This window comes from Microcaecilia unicolor, chromosome 1 (genome assembly GCF_901765095.1).
Source record: "Microcaecilia unicolor chromosome 1, aMicUni1.1, whole genome shotgun sequence".
NCBI lineage: Eukaryota > Metazoa > Chordata > Amphibia > Gymnophiona > Siphonopidae > Microcaecilia > Microcaecilia unicolor.
Genome location: NC_044031.1, coordinates 603,599,768 through 603,616,529, shown reverse-complemented (window position 1 = coordinate 603,616,529; position 16,762 = coordinate 603,599,768). Strand labels below are relative to the sequence as shown.

At 46.2% G+C, this 16,762-nt stretch overlaps 1 protein-coding gene across 1 annotated transcript in view; it reads left to right on the top strand.

Moving 5' to 3' along the window:
• The window catches only part of AGO2 (argonaute RISC catalytic component 2), a 350,472-nt gene that overhangs the window by 22,175 nt on the left and 311,535 nt on the right, over positions 1–16,762 (top strand). The window contains exon 2 of the mRNA XM_030219580.1: positions 14,739–14,937. Coding sequence (XP_030075440.1) covers positions 14,774–14,937 — 164 coding nt within the window. The 5' untranslated portion in view covers positions 14,739–14,773. The remainder of the gene's footprint in view (positions 1–14,738; positions 14,938–16,762) is intronic.

Here is a 16,762-nt window from a genome sequence, read left to right as displayed (position 1 = left end):
ACATTCCAATTTGGCCCCCCGCACCAGAAGTTTCTGAGGTTTGTGGTGATGGGAACGCATTTCCAGTACCGGGCCTTGCCTTTTGGCCTCGCCACAGCTCCCCGCACCTTTTCGAAGGTTATGGTGTGTAGCTGGGTCGCCCATCCAGGACCCAGCCAGGCTCGACCCTGCTTAGCTGCCTCTTCCTCCACACGACTGTTGCCTTCACTCCACAGCAATCTGGCTCCTCTGAGCCTTGGCTCCAGGCCCTGTGAACTCCCAGGACTTCCTCCTCCCTCCGTTCCTTTCACAGAGGCACATTCAAAGCCCAATGTTTATCAGTAAGAGCTTTTATTTTCTTGCTTCAAATCAACAAAACACCCTTCACTCCAGGCTGTTCAGGCCAGCAGCCCAGAGCACAATTCAGGCTCAACACAGTCAAATTCAGGTTCAGAAACAGTCCATATAACTTCACTTCACTTTAGCTCAGATTACTTCACTTAGGGAACAGTACATTATCAGAGGGAAAAACCAAACAGCTTGGTAGGTTGCAGCCCAGACCTTTTTAGTATGAAACAGTTTACACAGTCTTTCTTGCACCTTCTTACAGCACGGTTACACAGCTTTATTCCCACCTGGTTCAGGCTGGGGTTTCTATTGTGCCCAGCTCTCTTTCTCTCCCACAGGCTGCACCTGTTTCCTCTTTAGTAGAGATTTCCTCCAGTGCCTCAGCCTCTCTTCTCCGGTCTTCCACCAATCTCTCCAAGGTACAGCTAGCCACCCTCTTACAGCAGCTTTTTGGGTTTGAGCCAGGGCTCCAATCTCCATCTGTTCCTCCCCAAGTCTTTCAGTAATCTCCATTTTATCTTCCTCTTCAACTTCCCCCGCCCCCAATCTCTCCAGCTGGTCCTCATCACCTTCCTCAGAGACCATTTCCCAATCTTCTATCTCCTCCCTTAACTCTTGCACAGCCGGGTGGGGAAGAGAAGGATTCTGGGACTGGTAGTTCCTCCCCTTCTTCCTTAACCCAGCCAACCTCTCTGCCTCTGGTAGCCCAGCTTTCTGAATGTGGGTGTTGTGCACATGAAATCTGCCCCGTTGGGATTCCCCGGCTCCCTGTACCCCCTTCCTTCATGCCTTCCCGGATCCCCTTTCACCTGCACTCTCACAGGTGGTAGTAGCTGCCTTTCTAAGGCGAGAGGGTATTCGGGTTCATCCGTACCTGGACGACTGGCTCATTCGAGCAAACTCTACTGCAGAGAGTCAGCATGTCACAGCCAGAGTGGTCTCAGTACTTCAATCTCTGGGCTGGGTCGTCAATTTGGCCAAAAGTCACCTGACCCCCCTCGCAGTCTCTAGAATATTTGGGGGCCAGGTTCGACACAGCCTCGGGGTATGTGTACCTACCCGAGCAAAGGCGCGGTGCAAGCTTCAGAATCAGGTCCGTCTGCTCCTGAGGATGCCCCGCCCGCGAGCTTGGGACATTGTCCAGCTGCTTGGATCGATGACGGCCACCATGGAATTGGTGCCCTGGGTGAGAGCGCACCTGAGACCTCTACATTATGCTCTACTCCAAAGATGGTCTCCAGTATCTCAGGATTATCAATGCAGACTCTCTTGGCTCCCTGCGACCCGACTCAGCATGGAGTGGTGGCTCTCAGACAGCATGCTGCGGTGAGGAATGCCGCTGGCGCTCCCCGATTGGTGCCTAGTGGTGACAGATGCCAGCCTGAAAGACTGGGGCGCACATTGCAAGGGGAAGCATGCCCAGGGTCTATGGACACCCGAGGAGTCGGAGTGGTCCATCAACCGCCTAGAGTTGAAAGCGGTGTTTCAGGCGCTTCTGGCCTTTCAAGTGACCCTGGAAGGATTGGCTGTCAGAGTGATGTCGGACAACATGACAGCAGTGGCCTACATAAATCGACAAGGCGGCACTCAGTGCAGAGCTGTAGCCGCGCAGGCCGAACAAATTTGCCACTGGGCCGAGCTGCAACTACAGTTTCTGTCGGCAGCTCGCATTGCAGGTCAGAGCAACGTGCAAGCCGATTATCTAAGCAGGCATCAGATCGATCCAGCAGAGTGGGAACTTGCAGACGAAGTATTCCTGCAGATATGTGCCAAGTGGGGCAAGCCCGTGATGGATCTAATGGCGACAAGCACCAATGCCAAAGTCCCGTGCTTCTTCAGCAGATGGAGAGATCCTCGCTCAGCGGGGTTGGATGCCTTGGCTCAACCCTGGCCTTCGGGCCTACTGTATGTGTTCCCTCCGTGGCCCTTGGTAGGGCAAGTGCTCCTGCGGATTCGGCTGCATCCAGGAGAAGTGGTTCTCGTCGCCCCGGATTGGCCCAGGAGGCCTTGGTATGCGGACCTCCGACAGATGCTCGTAGAGGATCCCCTTCAGTTACCTCTGGTTCCCAACCTGTTGTCACAGGGTCCGGTGACCATGGAGGACGCCGGCCAATTTGGTCTTATGGCCTGGCGATTGAGAGGGTGCAATTGAGAGACAAAGGCTATTCCAATAAAGTAATTACCACTCTCTCCTGCAAGCCTGCAAGCGTTCCACTTCCGTGGCTTATGCCAGGATTTGGCGCCAGTTTGAAGTCTGGTGTGCTTCTAAAGAGATCACACCCCTGCAGGCTCCTGTCTCGCCGATTCTGGACTTTTTGCAGGATGGTGTACAAAAAGGCTTGGCCTATAATTCCCTGCGGGTGCAAGTGGCAGTGTTGGCCTCCCTGCGTGGCAAGGTTGAAGGCGTGTCTTTAGCTGCTCATCCAGATGTGGCACGGTTTCTTAGAGGGGTGCTTCGGCTCCGTCCTCCCATGCGTGCACCTTGTCCAGCGTGGAACCTAGGGCTAGTGCTGAAAGCCCTTCAGGGTGCTCCCTTTGAACCGCGTTGGCGTGCTTCAGAGAAAGATTTGACACTGAAGGCCATCTTTTTAGTGGCCATTACTTCGGCGAGACGGGTGTCAGAGCTCCAGGCGCTGTCCTGTAGAGACCCTTTTCTGCAGTTTTCGGAGTCCGGGGTCATGGTTCGGACCATGCCTTCCTTCTTGCCTAAGGTGGTTTCAGCGTTTCACCTAAACCAACCTATTTTATTGCCCTCCTTTGTCAAGGAGGAGTTTCCAGAATCTTTTGGGCAATTGCACCTGTTGGACGTGCGCAGGACTCTGCTGCAGTATCTGCGAGTTACTAACTCTTTCAGGACCTCTGATCATCTGTTTGTTTTGCTATCAGGGCCTCGCAGAGGGTCTCCAGCGTCTAAAGCCACTATTGCCCGCTGGCTCAAAGAATCTATCCTTTCAGCTTATTTGCTTGCCGGCTGGCCTCCGCCTGATGCCTTTAAGGCACATTCCACTAGAGGAATTTCCTCTTCTTGGGCTGAAACTGGAGCACTCTCTCTTCAAGAGATTTGTAGTGCAGCAACATGGGCTTCTAAGCTCTCTTTTGCCCGACATTTCAGGCTGGATGTGGCTGCCAGGAGGGACGCACATTTTGGAGCGCAGGTGCTGGCGCTTGGTGTGGCTTGTTCCCGCCCTATCTAGGGATTGCTTTGATACATCCCATCTGTAATGGCTGCATCTGCTTGATGACAAGGAAGGGAAAATTAGGTTCTTACCGTGATAATTTTCTTTCCTTTAGTCATAGCAGATGCAGCCATGATCCCTCCCTGTCTGATTGCTATCTGCTGTAAATCTATTTCAGGTTCTGTTCATGTTTCCTGGAGATTCCGTCCTTGGGAGAAAGTCGGAAACAGTCTTCAGGATTCTTGTTCAATTAAAGGAGGATGACTTAATTCCCTCCAGTTTCATGTTTTGGAGGATGAGTTTATTCCCTCCGGGAGGATGAGTTTATTCCCTCCAGTTATGTCTCAGTAGAGGATGAGTTTATGCCCTCCGGGAGGATGTTTCATTCCCTCCATTCTGAGTTAATGCCCTTTGTTGTAGGGCCATCATTCGCTGTGAGGAAAGCTCATGTTATTCCCATTGCGGTTTGCTATACTGCTTTGGAAGCTTCAATTACTGAAGGAGAGGCAGTGGAGCAAGCTGGTATGTGGCACTGAAAAAAGTGTGCTCTCTATCTACCTCTGCTGGTTGATGGACACAACCCATCTGTAATGGCTGCATCTGCTATGACTAAAGGAAAGAAAATTATCACGGTAAGAACCTAATTTTCCCATTGATAGTGTTTGCTAAAACTATTCTGACTCAATTTGACCTGCAAGTGCATTTGATTTTGTGGATCATGGTATTTTGATCCAGATCTTGAGTGATATTGGAATTGCAGGTCCTGTGTTGGGCTGGTTTGAGGGATTTTTAATCCACAGAAGTTACAGGGTTAAAGTACAGAATACACTTTCTGATGATTGGAAAGCAGAATGTGGGGTCCCTCAGGATCTCCTCTCTCCCCAATTTTGTTTAATCTTTTGATAACCTTTTCCAGCTTAAGCGCACAACTATGGAACGCTCTACCAAAAGTAATAAAAACTACGGTCGACCACCTAAACTTCTGGAAAGCACTAAAAACAGACCTGTTCAGAAAATCATATCCCACTGACCCAACATAAAAAACCTGGATACCTGCGACATAATGAAACCAAAGACCGTAATGGACAAATCCTAACTCTTCCTCTCCCTCTCTAACGTTCCCCCAATTGTATTTACCACACATTTACCTCTCTCTACCACAGTATCACCTTGTAATTGTTCATGCTTGTATTAGTTCATACCGGAATTGACTAACGCCGTTTTACCTTCAATGCTTCCTTATAATTTGTAGTGGTCCCGGAGTACTAGAGAATGGCAGATGTGATCCCTCCGTACAAGAGCGGATGTAAGGAGGAAGTTGGGAATTACAGACCTATTAGTCTGATCTAGGTACTACTACTACTATTAAACATTTCTATAGCGCTACTAGACTTACGCAGGCAGCGCTGTAGAAATTAACATGAAAAGACAGTCCCTGCTCAACAGAGCTTACAATCTAAATTGGACAGACGAACAGACAGCTAGGTGTGGGGAAATTGCACTGGTAGGGGTGATAAGTGAGGGTGTTGAGTAAGAGAGTCATGGTTAGGAGTCGAAAGCAGTAGCAAAGAGGTGGGCTTTAAGCCTAGACTTGAAGACAGCCAGAGACTGAGCCTGACGTACTGGCTCAGGGAGTCTATTCCAGGCATAGGGAGCAGCGAGATAGAAGGAACGGAGCCGGGAGTTAGCAGTGAGGGAGAAGGGGGACGACAGGAGACATTTACCCAGCGAACGGAGTTCACGGGGAGGAGTGTAGGGAGAGATGAGAGCGGAAAGGTACTGAGGAGCTGCGGAGTGGATGCACTTGTAGGTCAAAAGGAGAACTTTGAACCTTATGCAGAAGTGGATAGGGAGCCAGTGAAGCGACTTGAGGAGAGGGCTAACGTGAGTATAGCGACTCTGGCGGAATATAAGACGCGCAGCAGAGTTTTGGACAGATTGAAGAGGAGATAGATGGCTGAGCGGGAGACCAGCGAGAAGCAAATTGCAGTAGTCTAGGCGAGAGGTGATAAGGGTGTGGGTAAGGGTTTTGGTAGCGTCCTCGGAGAGGAAAGGGCGAATTTTGTTAATATTATAGAGAAAGAAACGACAGGTTTTGGCAATCTGCTGAATATGAGCAGAGAAGGAGAGAGCGGAGTCAAAGATGACTCCAAGGTTGCACGCAGACGGGACAGGGAGGATGAGAGTGTTATCTACCGAAATAGAGAATGGGGGGAGAGGAGAGGCAGGTTTAGGGGGAAAGAGGAGAAGCTCGGTTTTGGTCATGTTTAGTTTCAGGTGGCGGCGAGACATCCAGGCAGCGATGTCAGACAGGCAGGCCAATACTTTGGTCTGGATTTCAGCTGAGATATCCGGTGCGGAGAGGTAGATCTGGGTATCATCAGCGTAAAGGTGGTATTGAAAGCCATGGGATGAGATCAGAGCACCAAGGGAAGAGGTATAGATGGAGAAGAGGAGAGGTCCTAGGACAGATCCTTGGGGTACACCGACTGTTAGCGGGATAGATGTGGAGGAGGAACCACCAGAGTATACGCTAAAAGTACGTTGGGAGAGATAGGAAGAGAACCAGGAAAGAACAGGGCCCCGGAATCCAAGAGAGGATAATATATCAAGGAGTAAGGTGTGATCAACAGTATCAAAAGCAGCAGATAAGTCGAGGAGGATGAGAATAGAGTAGAGACCTTTAGATTTGGCCAGTAACAAGTCATTGGAGACTTTGGCAAGTGCCGTTTCAGTCGAGTGAAGAGAGCGAAAGCCAGATTGGAGCGGGTCAAGAATAGCTCGAGATGAAAGGAAGTCGAGGCAGCGGCGGTGAACAGCACGTTCAAGTATCTTGGAGAGGAAAGGGAGGAGGGAGATGGGCCGATAGCTAGAGGGGCAGGTAGGTTCCAGTGAAGGTTTTTTAAGGAGCGGTGTGACTACAGCATGTTTGAAGGCATCAGGAACAATCGCAGTGGAAAGCGAAAGATTGAGGATATGATGGATAAAAGGGATGACAGTGGGGGAGATAGTGTTAAGTAGGTGAGTGGGAATGGGTTCAGAGGGGCAGGTGGTACGTTTGGACGAGGAAAGAAGATGTGCAGTTTCCTCATCAATGACATCAGAGAAGGTGGAAAAGGAGGGAGGGGTTGGAGGGTTGGGGGAATGGACTAGGGGAGGGGAGGGTGGAGGTGGTTTGATTGAAAATTCAAGGTTAATCTTTTGAACCTTGTCATGAAAGTACTCGGCTAGAGTCTGAGGAGAAAGCGAAGGGGTGTAGGGGGGCGAAGGCACTTTAAGGAGGGAATTCAGCATGGCAAAGAGAAGGCGAGGGTTAGAGCCAAGAGAGTTGGTCAGCTGGATGTAGTAGTCCTGTTTGGCAAGTGAAAGGGCAGATCGGAAGGAGGTTAGCATGAATTTGAAATGAACGAAGTTGGCAAGGGTACGGGATTTCAGCCAGAGGTGTTCGGCAGCGCGGGTACAGGAACATAAATAGCGGATGTCAGCGGTCAGCCATGGCTGGGGTTTGGCACGCCTGATAGGACGAGACACGGGGGAGGCGCAAGGGTGTTCAGAGCAGAAGAGAGACTAGCATTGTAGGAAGAGACAGACTCAGATGACATACCGTCAGAAAAGAGATTTGAGACATTGGAGGACAGAGTAGAAGGGTTAACAGCTTGAAAATTTCTAAATGTATTGGTCAGAATCGGACGAGACTGGGGAGGAGGGTGTTTAAGAGTGTAAGTTATAAGATGGTGATCAGAGAGGGGAAGAGGTGAGGCACAGAAACTAGAGGGCGAGCAGTTGGATGAGGGGACAAGATCAAGACAGTGGCCATTATGGTGAGTGAAGGTAGTGGAGCACAGTTGAAGATTGTAGGATGATATTAAAGCGAGAAATTGAGAGGCATAAGAGTCAGAGGGGTCATCGACATGAATGTTGAAGTCACCAAGAATGAGGGAGGGAGATGAAGGCTTATGGAAGAATGAACGCCAGGCATCAAAATCAGTGAGAAAGGAGGAAAGAGACTTATCAGGGAGTCGATAGATGACAGCTACTCAGAGAGGCAGAGGAGCGAATAGGCGGATGGAGTGGACTTCAAAGGAGGAAAAACAGTGAGATTGAGGCTGGAGAAGAGGTTGAAATTTGCAGGAGGGTAAAAGTAGGAATCCGACGCCACCACCACGGCCAGCTGAGCGAGGAGTGTGAGAGAAGAGATGACCTCCGTGGCATAGGGCAGCGACTGAGGCAGAGTCGTCAGGGGGGAGCCAGGTTTCAGTTAGGGCGAGCAAATGGAAGGAGCGGGAGATGAAGAGGGCGAGCAGATGGAAGGAGCGGGAGATGAAGAGGTCGTGGGTAAATGAGAGTTTGTTGGGTGTTCCAGAGGGCACATGAGAAGGGAAGGGAAGAGGAGGAGAGGAGGGGAATGAAGATAAGATTTGAGGTGGTGAGTAAACTATTGGAAACACTTCTAAAGTGGAGGATTGTGAGATTTCTAGAATTGAATCCAAACAGTTGGATGTGGGAGAGTCGACAGATATTAGTGTACTTGGATTTTAGCAAACCTTTGGCATGGTTCCGCACAGGCGACTGATAAATAAAGTGAGTGCCCTGGGTATGGGCACTAAAGTGACTGACTGGATTAAAAACTGGTTAAGTGGAAGGAGACAGAGTGTAGTGGTAAATGGAGTTTGCTCTGAGGAAAAGGATATCAGTGGTGTACCGCAGAGATCGGTCATTGGGCTGGTTCTTTTTAACATCTTTGTGAGTGATATTGCAGAAGGACTGTCTGGTAAGATTTGTCTCTTTGTGGATGAAAACAAACTTTACATAAGTAATGCCATACTGGGAAAAGACCAAAGGCCCATCAAGCCCAGCATCCTGTCCCTGACAGAGGCCAATCCAGGTCAAGGGCACCTGGCAGCTTCCCAAACGTACAAACATTCTATACATGTTATTCCTGAAATTGGGGATTTTTCCCAAGTCCATTTAGTAGCGGTCTATGGACTTGTCCTTTAGGAAACCGTCCAAACCCTTTTTAAACTCTGCCAAGCTAACCGCCTTCACCACGTTCTCCGGCAACGAATTCCAGAGTTTAATTACGCATTGGGTGAAGAAAAATTTTCTCCTGTTTGTTTTAAATGTACTACACTGTAGTTTCATCGCATGCTCCCTAGTCCTACTATTTTTGGAAAGCGTGAACAGATGCTTCACATCCACCTATTCCACTCCACTCATTATTTTATATACCTCTATCATGTCTCCCCTCAGCCTTCTCTTCTCCAAGCTGAAAAGCCCTAGCCTCCTTGATCTTTCTTCAAAGGGAAGTCGTTCCATCCCCGCTATCATTTTTGTCGCCCTTCGCTGCACCTTTTCCAATTCCACTATATCTTTCTTGAGATGCGGCGACCAGAATTGAACACAATACTCAAGGTGCGGTCGCACCATGGAACGATACAACGGTATTATAACATCCTCACACCTGTTTTCTATACCTTTCCTAATAATACTCAACATTCTATTCGTTTTCCTAGCCGCAGCAGCACACTGAACAGAAGGTTTTAGTGTATTATCAATGACGACACCCAGATCCCTTTCTTGGTCCGTAACTCCTAACGTGGAACCTTGCATGACGTAGCTGTAATTCGGGTTCGTTTTTCCCACATGCATCACCTTACACTTGCTCACATTAAATGTCATCTGCCATTTAACTGCCCAGTCTCCCAGTCTCGTAAGGTCCTTCTGTAATTTTTCACAAACCTCTTGCAAATTAATGACTTTGAATAACTTTTGTGTCATCAGCAAATTTAATTACCTCGCTAGTTACTCCCATCTCTAAATCATTTATAAATTATATTAAAGAGCAGCGGTCCTAGCACTGACCCCTGAGGAACCCCACTAACTACCTTTCTCCATTGTGAATACTGCCCATTTAACCCCACTCTCTGTTTCCTATCCTTCAACCAGTTTTTAATCCACAATAGGACATTACCTCCTATCCCATGACCCTCCAATTTCCTGTGTAGCCTTTCATGAGGCACCTTGTCAAACACCTTTTGAAAATACAGATATAGGGTAGACACCCCGGAGAGCATGGATAATATGTGGAGGGATCTAGCGAAGCTTGAAGAATGGTCCAGCAATTGGGAGCACAGATTTAATTCTAAAAAGTGCAGGGTCATACACTTAGGTTGCAAGAATCCAAGGGAAAAGTATAGTACGGGGGGTGTATGAAAGAAGAGCGAGACTTGGGGGTGATTGTGTCTGATGATCTCAAGACTTATGGCACTCCATATGTTGAAAGAAAGGCGGGAGAGAGGTGATATGATAGAGACATTTAACTACATCTGTGACATTACTGTACTGTAGGTGAGCCTCTTTCAAATGAAGGAAAACTCTGGAACGAGAGGGCATAGGATGAAGTTAAGAGGTTATAGGCTCAGGAATATTCTAAGGAAATATTTTTTCAAGGAAATGGTGGTGGACGAGTGGAATCGCCTCCTGGTGGAGGTGGTAATGAGGACTGTCTGAATTTAAGAAAGCTTAGGACAGGCACATGAGACCTCTTAGGGAAAGGAGGAGATAGTGACTGCTGTGGATGGGCAGACTGGATGGGCCATTTGACTGTTATCTGCTGTTATGTCTCTGTTTCAATTTCTGATGTAAATTTTTGACCTTTGCAACTTCTCCTTATTCTCCTCATTTTATCATAGTCCCCTTTCTGAAAGTTAAATACCAATGTATTGAATTTCCTTTGTGTATTTACTCCAGATATTATATCCAATCTGATCATATTATGGTCTCTGTTATCAAGTGGCTCCAGCACCATTACTTCCTGCACCAGATCATTTGCTTCATTAAGCAATAGGTCTAGAATTGTTCCACCTCTTGTTTGTTCCTGAACCAGGTTCTCCATAGAGCAATCCTTGATTTCATCTAGAAACTTTATATCCTGGCCTGCCCTGATGTTACATTTATCGAGTCAATATGAGGGCAATTAAAATCGCCTATTATTATTGTGTTACCCAGTTTGTTAGCCTCCCTCATTTCTGCTAACATGTCTGCCTCTAAGAACATAAGAATAGCCATACTGGGCCAGAACAATGTACATCTAGCCCAGTATCCTGTTTCCAACAGTGGCCTATCCAAGTCACAAGTATCTGGCAGAAACCCAAATAGTAGCAACAGTGCAAGCAGTGGCTTCCCCATGTCTGTCTTAATATCAGAATATGGACTTTTCCTCCAGGAACTTGTCCAAACCTTTCTTAAACCCAGATATGCTAACCAATGTTGCTACATTCTCTGGCAAAGAGTTCCAGAGCTTAAGTATTCGCTGAGTGAAAAAATATTTCTGTGTAATTTAATTGAGTGTCCCTAGTCTTTGTACTTTGATTCACCTCTACTCGTTCTACAGCACTCAGGATTTTGTAGTCCTCAATCATATCTCCCTTCAGCTGTCTCTTTTCCAAGCTGAAGAGCCCTAACCTCTAGCCTTTTCTCTATGAGAGGAGATCCATCCCTTTTATAAGTACACTAGTAAAAAAAGGCCCGTTTCTGACACAAATGAAACGGGCGCTAGCAAGCTTTTCCTTGGAGTGTGTATGTTTGGGAGAGTATGTGTGAGATTGACTGTGTGTGAGAGAGAGAGTGAATGTGTGTGTGTTTGTTTTGTGGCGGGAGGGTGAAGTTTGGAAGGGGCGTTTGAGTGTCTGTGTGTGTTAGTGATAAGAGTTGTTTTTTAGGAACTCCCTTGGGGGGGGGAGGCACGGATGGAGAAGTTGGAGGGGGTAGTGTTGGGCTTGTGTGTCTCTGTGTGTCAGAGGAAGAGAGACAGTGTGTATGAGTGTTAGAATGTGTGTCTGACAAATAGAGTGAATGTTTTTTTATTGTCCTGTGTGTCAGTGATATAGGCATTGAGAGTGTGGGGGGGGGGGGGGAGGTTGTACTTAAATTAAGCTGTTGCTTGTTTCTTTATAGGGGAGTCAGTGTTTATGGTGGTGCAGGTGTTTGTTTGTTTTTTTTCCTATCGCAGGTATGTGTGGAGAGAGAGATTGTGTGTGTGTGAGAGAGGGAGAGCGTGTGACTGTGTCAGAGTGTGTGTCACAGAGTGTATGGGAGAGAGATTGTGTGGGAGTGACTGACTGTGTATGTGAGAGCGATGGAGTTGTTTGAGAGACACATGTAGGTTTTCTTTTTTGTGAAGTGTACCTTATTCAAAAGTTGTTGTGGCAGCATTGAAGTGCTTCTTTTTTTTTTTTTTATTTATTCTTTGTTGCTTTTCGCTGATTGTAGCAGAGTCCTGCCGGCTCCCCTTCTGCTTTCCCCTTCTGTTTCACCTGTGGTCCCGCCCTCATTTCCTGTTTATGCAAGGGCGGGACGCTGATAGAGTAGGGGAAAACTGAAGGGGAGCCGGCTGGACTCTGCTTCTGTCAGATTAGTGAACTGATTTTAATACTATGGTTGGGCAGAAGGAAACAAAGGAGGGCTGTTGATGTAGAAGAGGGAGCTTTACGGGAGGGGAGTTAGTATGGGGGTGTTTAACGGTGACGGGTGGGTAGGGGCTTGGGTGATGCGTCTGGGGGAGGGGCTTGGGTGGACCATGTACTTGGAGGGAGAACTGAGTTTCTGAGATTTTTGTGATTCTGTTTGCCGGGGGGGGGGGGGGGGGGGGCGGGTGTGTTGCTCGGTGGGTTCTGCTATTGGGTTTCCGTTTTTTTGCCTCCTGTGGGTCCGTTTGGGGGGGGGGGGTCCTGTGTTTGTTTTCAGTCCTACATTCAGGGAGGCTGTCTGGCTCGCTCCTGCTCTCCCTCCGTCGTGGTGTTTGTGGCTGCCTACCTCCATCCCTACCTGTCACGTTCAGGCTGGCTCGCTCCCTCCCTATAGTGTTTGCAAATGACATCAACATCATTCGTGTAGGCAATGTTAGGTGGCTGGTTGAGATTGTGGGTTGCGCTGTCAAACTCGTGGTGCATGTGATCCTATTCGTTTAGTGTCAGTGCTCTGCCCTCGACGTCATCACGTTGTGACGTGAGGGCAGGGCAGACAAACTGCGATCTTTCAACTACAGCTTTAGAACGTTGGACAGAAATTTCTGAGGCTTCATTAGAACGTTGGAGGTGCGTTTTATATAGAGAGATAAGTATTGTCATACTGGGACAGACCGAAGGTCCATCAAGCCCAGTATGCTGTTTCCAACAGTGGCCAATTCAGGTTACAAGTACCTGGCAGGATCCCAAAACAGTACATTTTGGTTGCTCTTCTTTGAATCTTTTCTAATTCTGCTATATTTTTTTGAGATATGGTGACCAGAACTGAACGCAGTACTCAAGGTGAGGTCTCACCATGGAGCAATACAGAGGCATTATAGTATTCTTGGTCTTATTTTGCATCCCTTTCCTAATAATTCCTAGCATGCTGTTGGCTTTTTTTGGCCGCCACTGCATGCCGAGCAGAAGATTTCAGCGTATTGTCTACAACACCACCTAGATCTTTTTCTTGGGTGCTGATATTTGTAACTATGATTCAGATTATTCTTCCCAATGTGCATCACTTTGCATTTCTCCCCATTAAATTTCATCTTCCATTTGAATGCCCAGTCTTCCAATTTCCTATTGTCTTCCTGCAATTTTTCACAGTCTGCTTGTGTTTTTAACAACCTTGAATAATTTTGTCATCTGCAAATTAAATCACCTCACATGTTCCAATTTCCAGATCATTTATAAATATGTGAAATAGTCCTAGTACAGATCCCTGTGGCATGCCACTATTCACCCTCCTCCATTGAGAGAAATGGCCATTTAACCCTACCCTCTGTTTTCTGTCCAATAACCAATTCCTAATCCACAACTGAGCATTGCCTCCTATCCCATGAGTGTACTACTGGCCAGGTGGACAGTAGTACACTCCTGTCACTATCCTTCTCCCCTTCACACATGGAGTTTCTATCCATAAGGTTCCAAGGTGTGTTTTGTGTCCTGCAGAATCGTCTATTTGATTCAAGGATCTCTTTAATGTATAATGCTACCCCTGCACCAGTTCGGTCCACCTTATTGCTGCAGTATAATTTGTACCTTGGTATGACAGTCTCCCATTGATTATCATCCTTCCACCACGTCTCAGAGATCCCTATTATATCTAACTCTCCCACCATATTTCTTAGGCTTAAAGATCTCAAATTTTATTACTTTGAAAGAAAGGCAGGAGAGGGGAGATATGATAGAGACATTTAAATGCCACCATTGCATAAATGCACAGGAAATATCTTTCAATTGAAAAAAAAGTTCTGGAATAGGAGGATGAAAGTTAAAGGGTGTGGACTCTGGAGTAGTCTAAGGTATATTTCTTTATAGCAAGAGTGATGGATGTGTGAACGGCCTCCCAGTAGAGGTGATGGAGACCAAGGTTGTATCTGGATTTAAGAAAGCATGGGATAAGCAGAGAAGATCTTTAAGGGAGAGTAAGGGATAGTAAATGATATGGATGAGCTGACTGGATAGGCCATATGGTTTTTATCTTCCATTATTTTCATGTACTGTATTCTAAACAATATGGTTTTCTGCCGATTTTTTTTTTAATACATTTTCAGCTTGCTTCTGTATTCCCTATTGAACTTGTCTGAGAACTGCTTCAGAGAGTAGAGTTCCTTGACCGTTTTAAACTCAAAAGATATATATTCCTTGTCAGAGACACTGTCTCTTGGTGTGATTTAGCAATGAGAAGCCATTTTGAGGGGAGGGAAGTGTGTTTAAGCCTAACCCATTTGGTGGTCATTTAAGATAATGTTGTACAAATGTTTATGCAGCATTCAGAAGCTGGTGTTGTCTAAACCTGTGGTTCCCAAACTGTGTTCGAATCACCAAAACAAGACCACTCCCCCTCTCTCTGGACCAACTTGACATTCCTAATAGCAGCAATCAACAATGGGGCCTGTGGTCCAGTGAACATTCACATTCATTGACTTCTCCTGGGTTAGGGTAGGCTTCCTTTTAGACCCATGTAGAGTATTGGGATATGTGAGTACATGCTTGCTCAGGCCCTGCTGCTGCCTTCCTTCTTTGGATGAGTATTGGGAAAAAGTGAGTGGGTGAGAGAGAGAGAGAGTGGAGGTCTTTTATTTTGTTTTCATCATCTGGGATCACAGAAATTTTCAGGTGTTAATATGGGGTCATACTGGATCAAAGCTTGAGCAGCACTGCTCTAAATATAGGTAGTCTATAGCATTGCACTTTGTAATAACATTTTGTTCTCATATTTCAGTGTTTGCACCATCTCCTTCAACCTCACCATCACCGATGCAGGGATACACATTTAAACCTCCCCTTCGACCAGACTATGGTACCTCAGGGAGGACAATTAAGCTGCAAGCTAACTTCTTTGAAATGGACATTCCTAAAATTGAGATCTACCATTATGAAATAGATATCAAACCAGAGAAATGCCCTAGAAGAGTTAACAGGTACTGTCTGAACTATTTTTCTGTACAATATTTTGCTCACATCTCCTATTCTTACATAAGTACATAAGTGTTGCCATACTGGGACAGACCAAAAGGTACATCAAGCCCAGTATCCTGTTTCCAGCAGTGGCCAGTCCAGGTCACAAGTACCTGGCAAGATCCCAAGACAGTACAAAACATTTTATTCTGCTTATCCCAGAAATAAGCAGTGGATTTTACCAAGTCCATTTTGTTTGTTTCTAAGCACTTAAACTGGTTTCACATTACTTTGGTTAGAGCCATTAAATCCTTCCTTCCTGCCCTGATTTAACAACTTGGAATAACTTTGTGTCATCAGTAAATTTAATTAACTCACTAGTTATTCCCATGTCTATATCATTTATAAATATGTTAAAAAGCAGTACTTCCCTGGGGAACCCCACTATATCTACCCTTCTGCATTGAGAATACTGACCATAGAATCCTACTCCGTTTTCTATCTTTTAACCAGTTCTTAATCTACAATAGAACACTACCTCCTAACCTATCAATAAATGAAGATCTCAGGTTATTTTAACAGACATGCAACTTTCTTTTGAATTCTTTCTTGTAAAAATGCAGTAGCTGATTATGTTAACTGTGAGTTGTTGATTGTAGAATACACTGTTTATTCTTCTCGGCAACTTTTGATTTTGAGTGTCCTACTAAACCTGCTTTACATACATACCATCTATAGGCATCAGTATCTAATCTGTTAGTGAAATTCTGGTAAATATTCTGGCTGTTGTTGGATAACTAACAGCTTTAGAAATTCAGTTGTAATTCTCTCTAGTAATATAATGACGTTAGTGATGTTACTTCTGAGGCTTTTCTATATTAATGGTTGTTGAGACACCCATTCTCTTATGTTCTTCTTTTTCTCACATTCTGGAAGTATTGTAAATAACTCTTTATCTGCCATCATTTACTGTTGGCCCTGTCTTTCTATGTGATGGTTTACCACAGTGTTTCCCAAGTTGGTTCTGGAGTACCCCCTTGCCAGTCAGGTTTTCAGGATATCCCCAATTAATATGCATGAAAGATATTTGCATACAATGGAGACACTCTATGCAAATCAATCTCATGTATATTCATTGTGGATATCCTGAAAATCTGACTGGCAAGGGGATACTCTAGGACTGACTTTGGAAACACTAGGTCTACTATATAAGGGGGTAGTTATCAAGGCATGGTAAAAGGTGGTCTTTTACTACACTTCGATTTACCACAAGAGTCACCCACCTGTGGTATCTTAATATTGCAGATTGCTGGCTCCCGTGTAAGAAAGAATAACACTGCTTGTGAGGCACGTAGCTAGCAGTGTTCTATCGGCCATGCTGTAGGGCGTATCTTAAAGGAGCCGACAACCGTACTAAATGAGTTTAGAGCCCCAGGCCCTCTCCACCCTCCTGAAGGCCTACCCTTCTCCTGGGCCTAGTTTTATAAAAATCCCTGGTCCCTAGTGGTCAAAGCAGGAGCAATTCCTAGTTGCTCATGTCCTTGCCGGCATTGGTACCTAAAATGGTGCCAGCGACCCCCAATGGTAGTCTTTCAGTACTACCACTGGGGGAGGGGGGTCATATTTCTGTTTTGGTGGCCTGATGCTCCTGGGTGGTAAAATAACCCAGTTTCCATAGCATCCCACAAATCTATCCAGAGACTTGTGGGTTATGTCCATCTACCAGCAGCAGGTGGAGATAGAGAGAACTTAAGAGGTCTGTTTATATAGGGTCCTGTGCTGCAGCCTTTTCCTCAGTATTCTCTCTATCTAGTAGGTGGATGATCATAGCTGTGCATCTCTGGATTG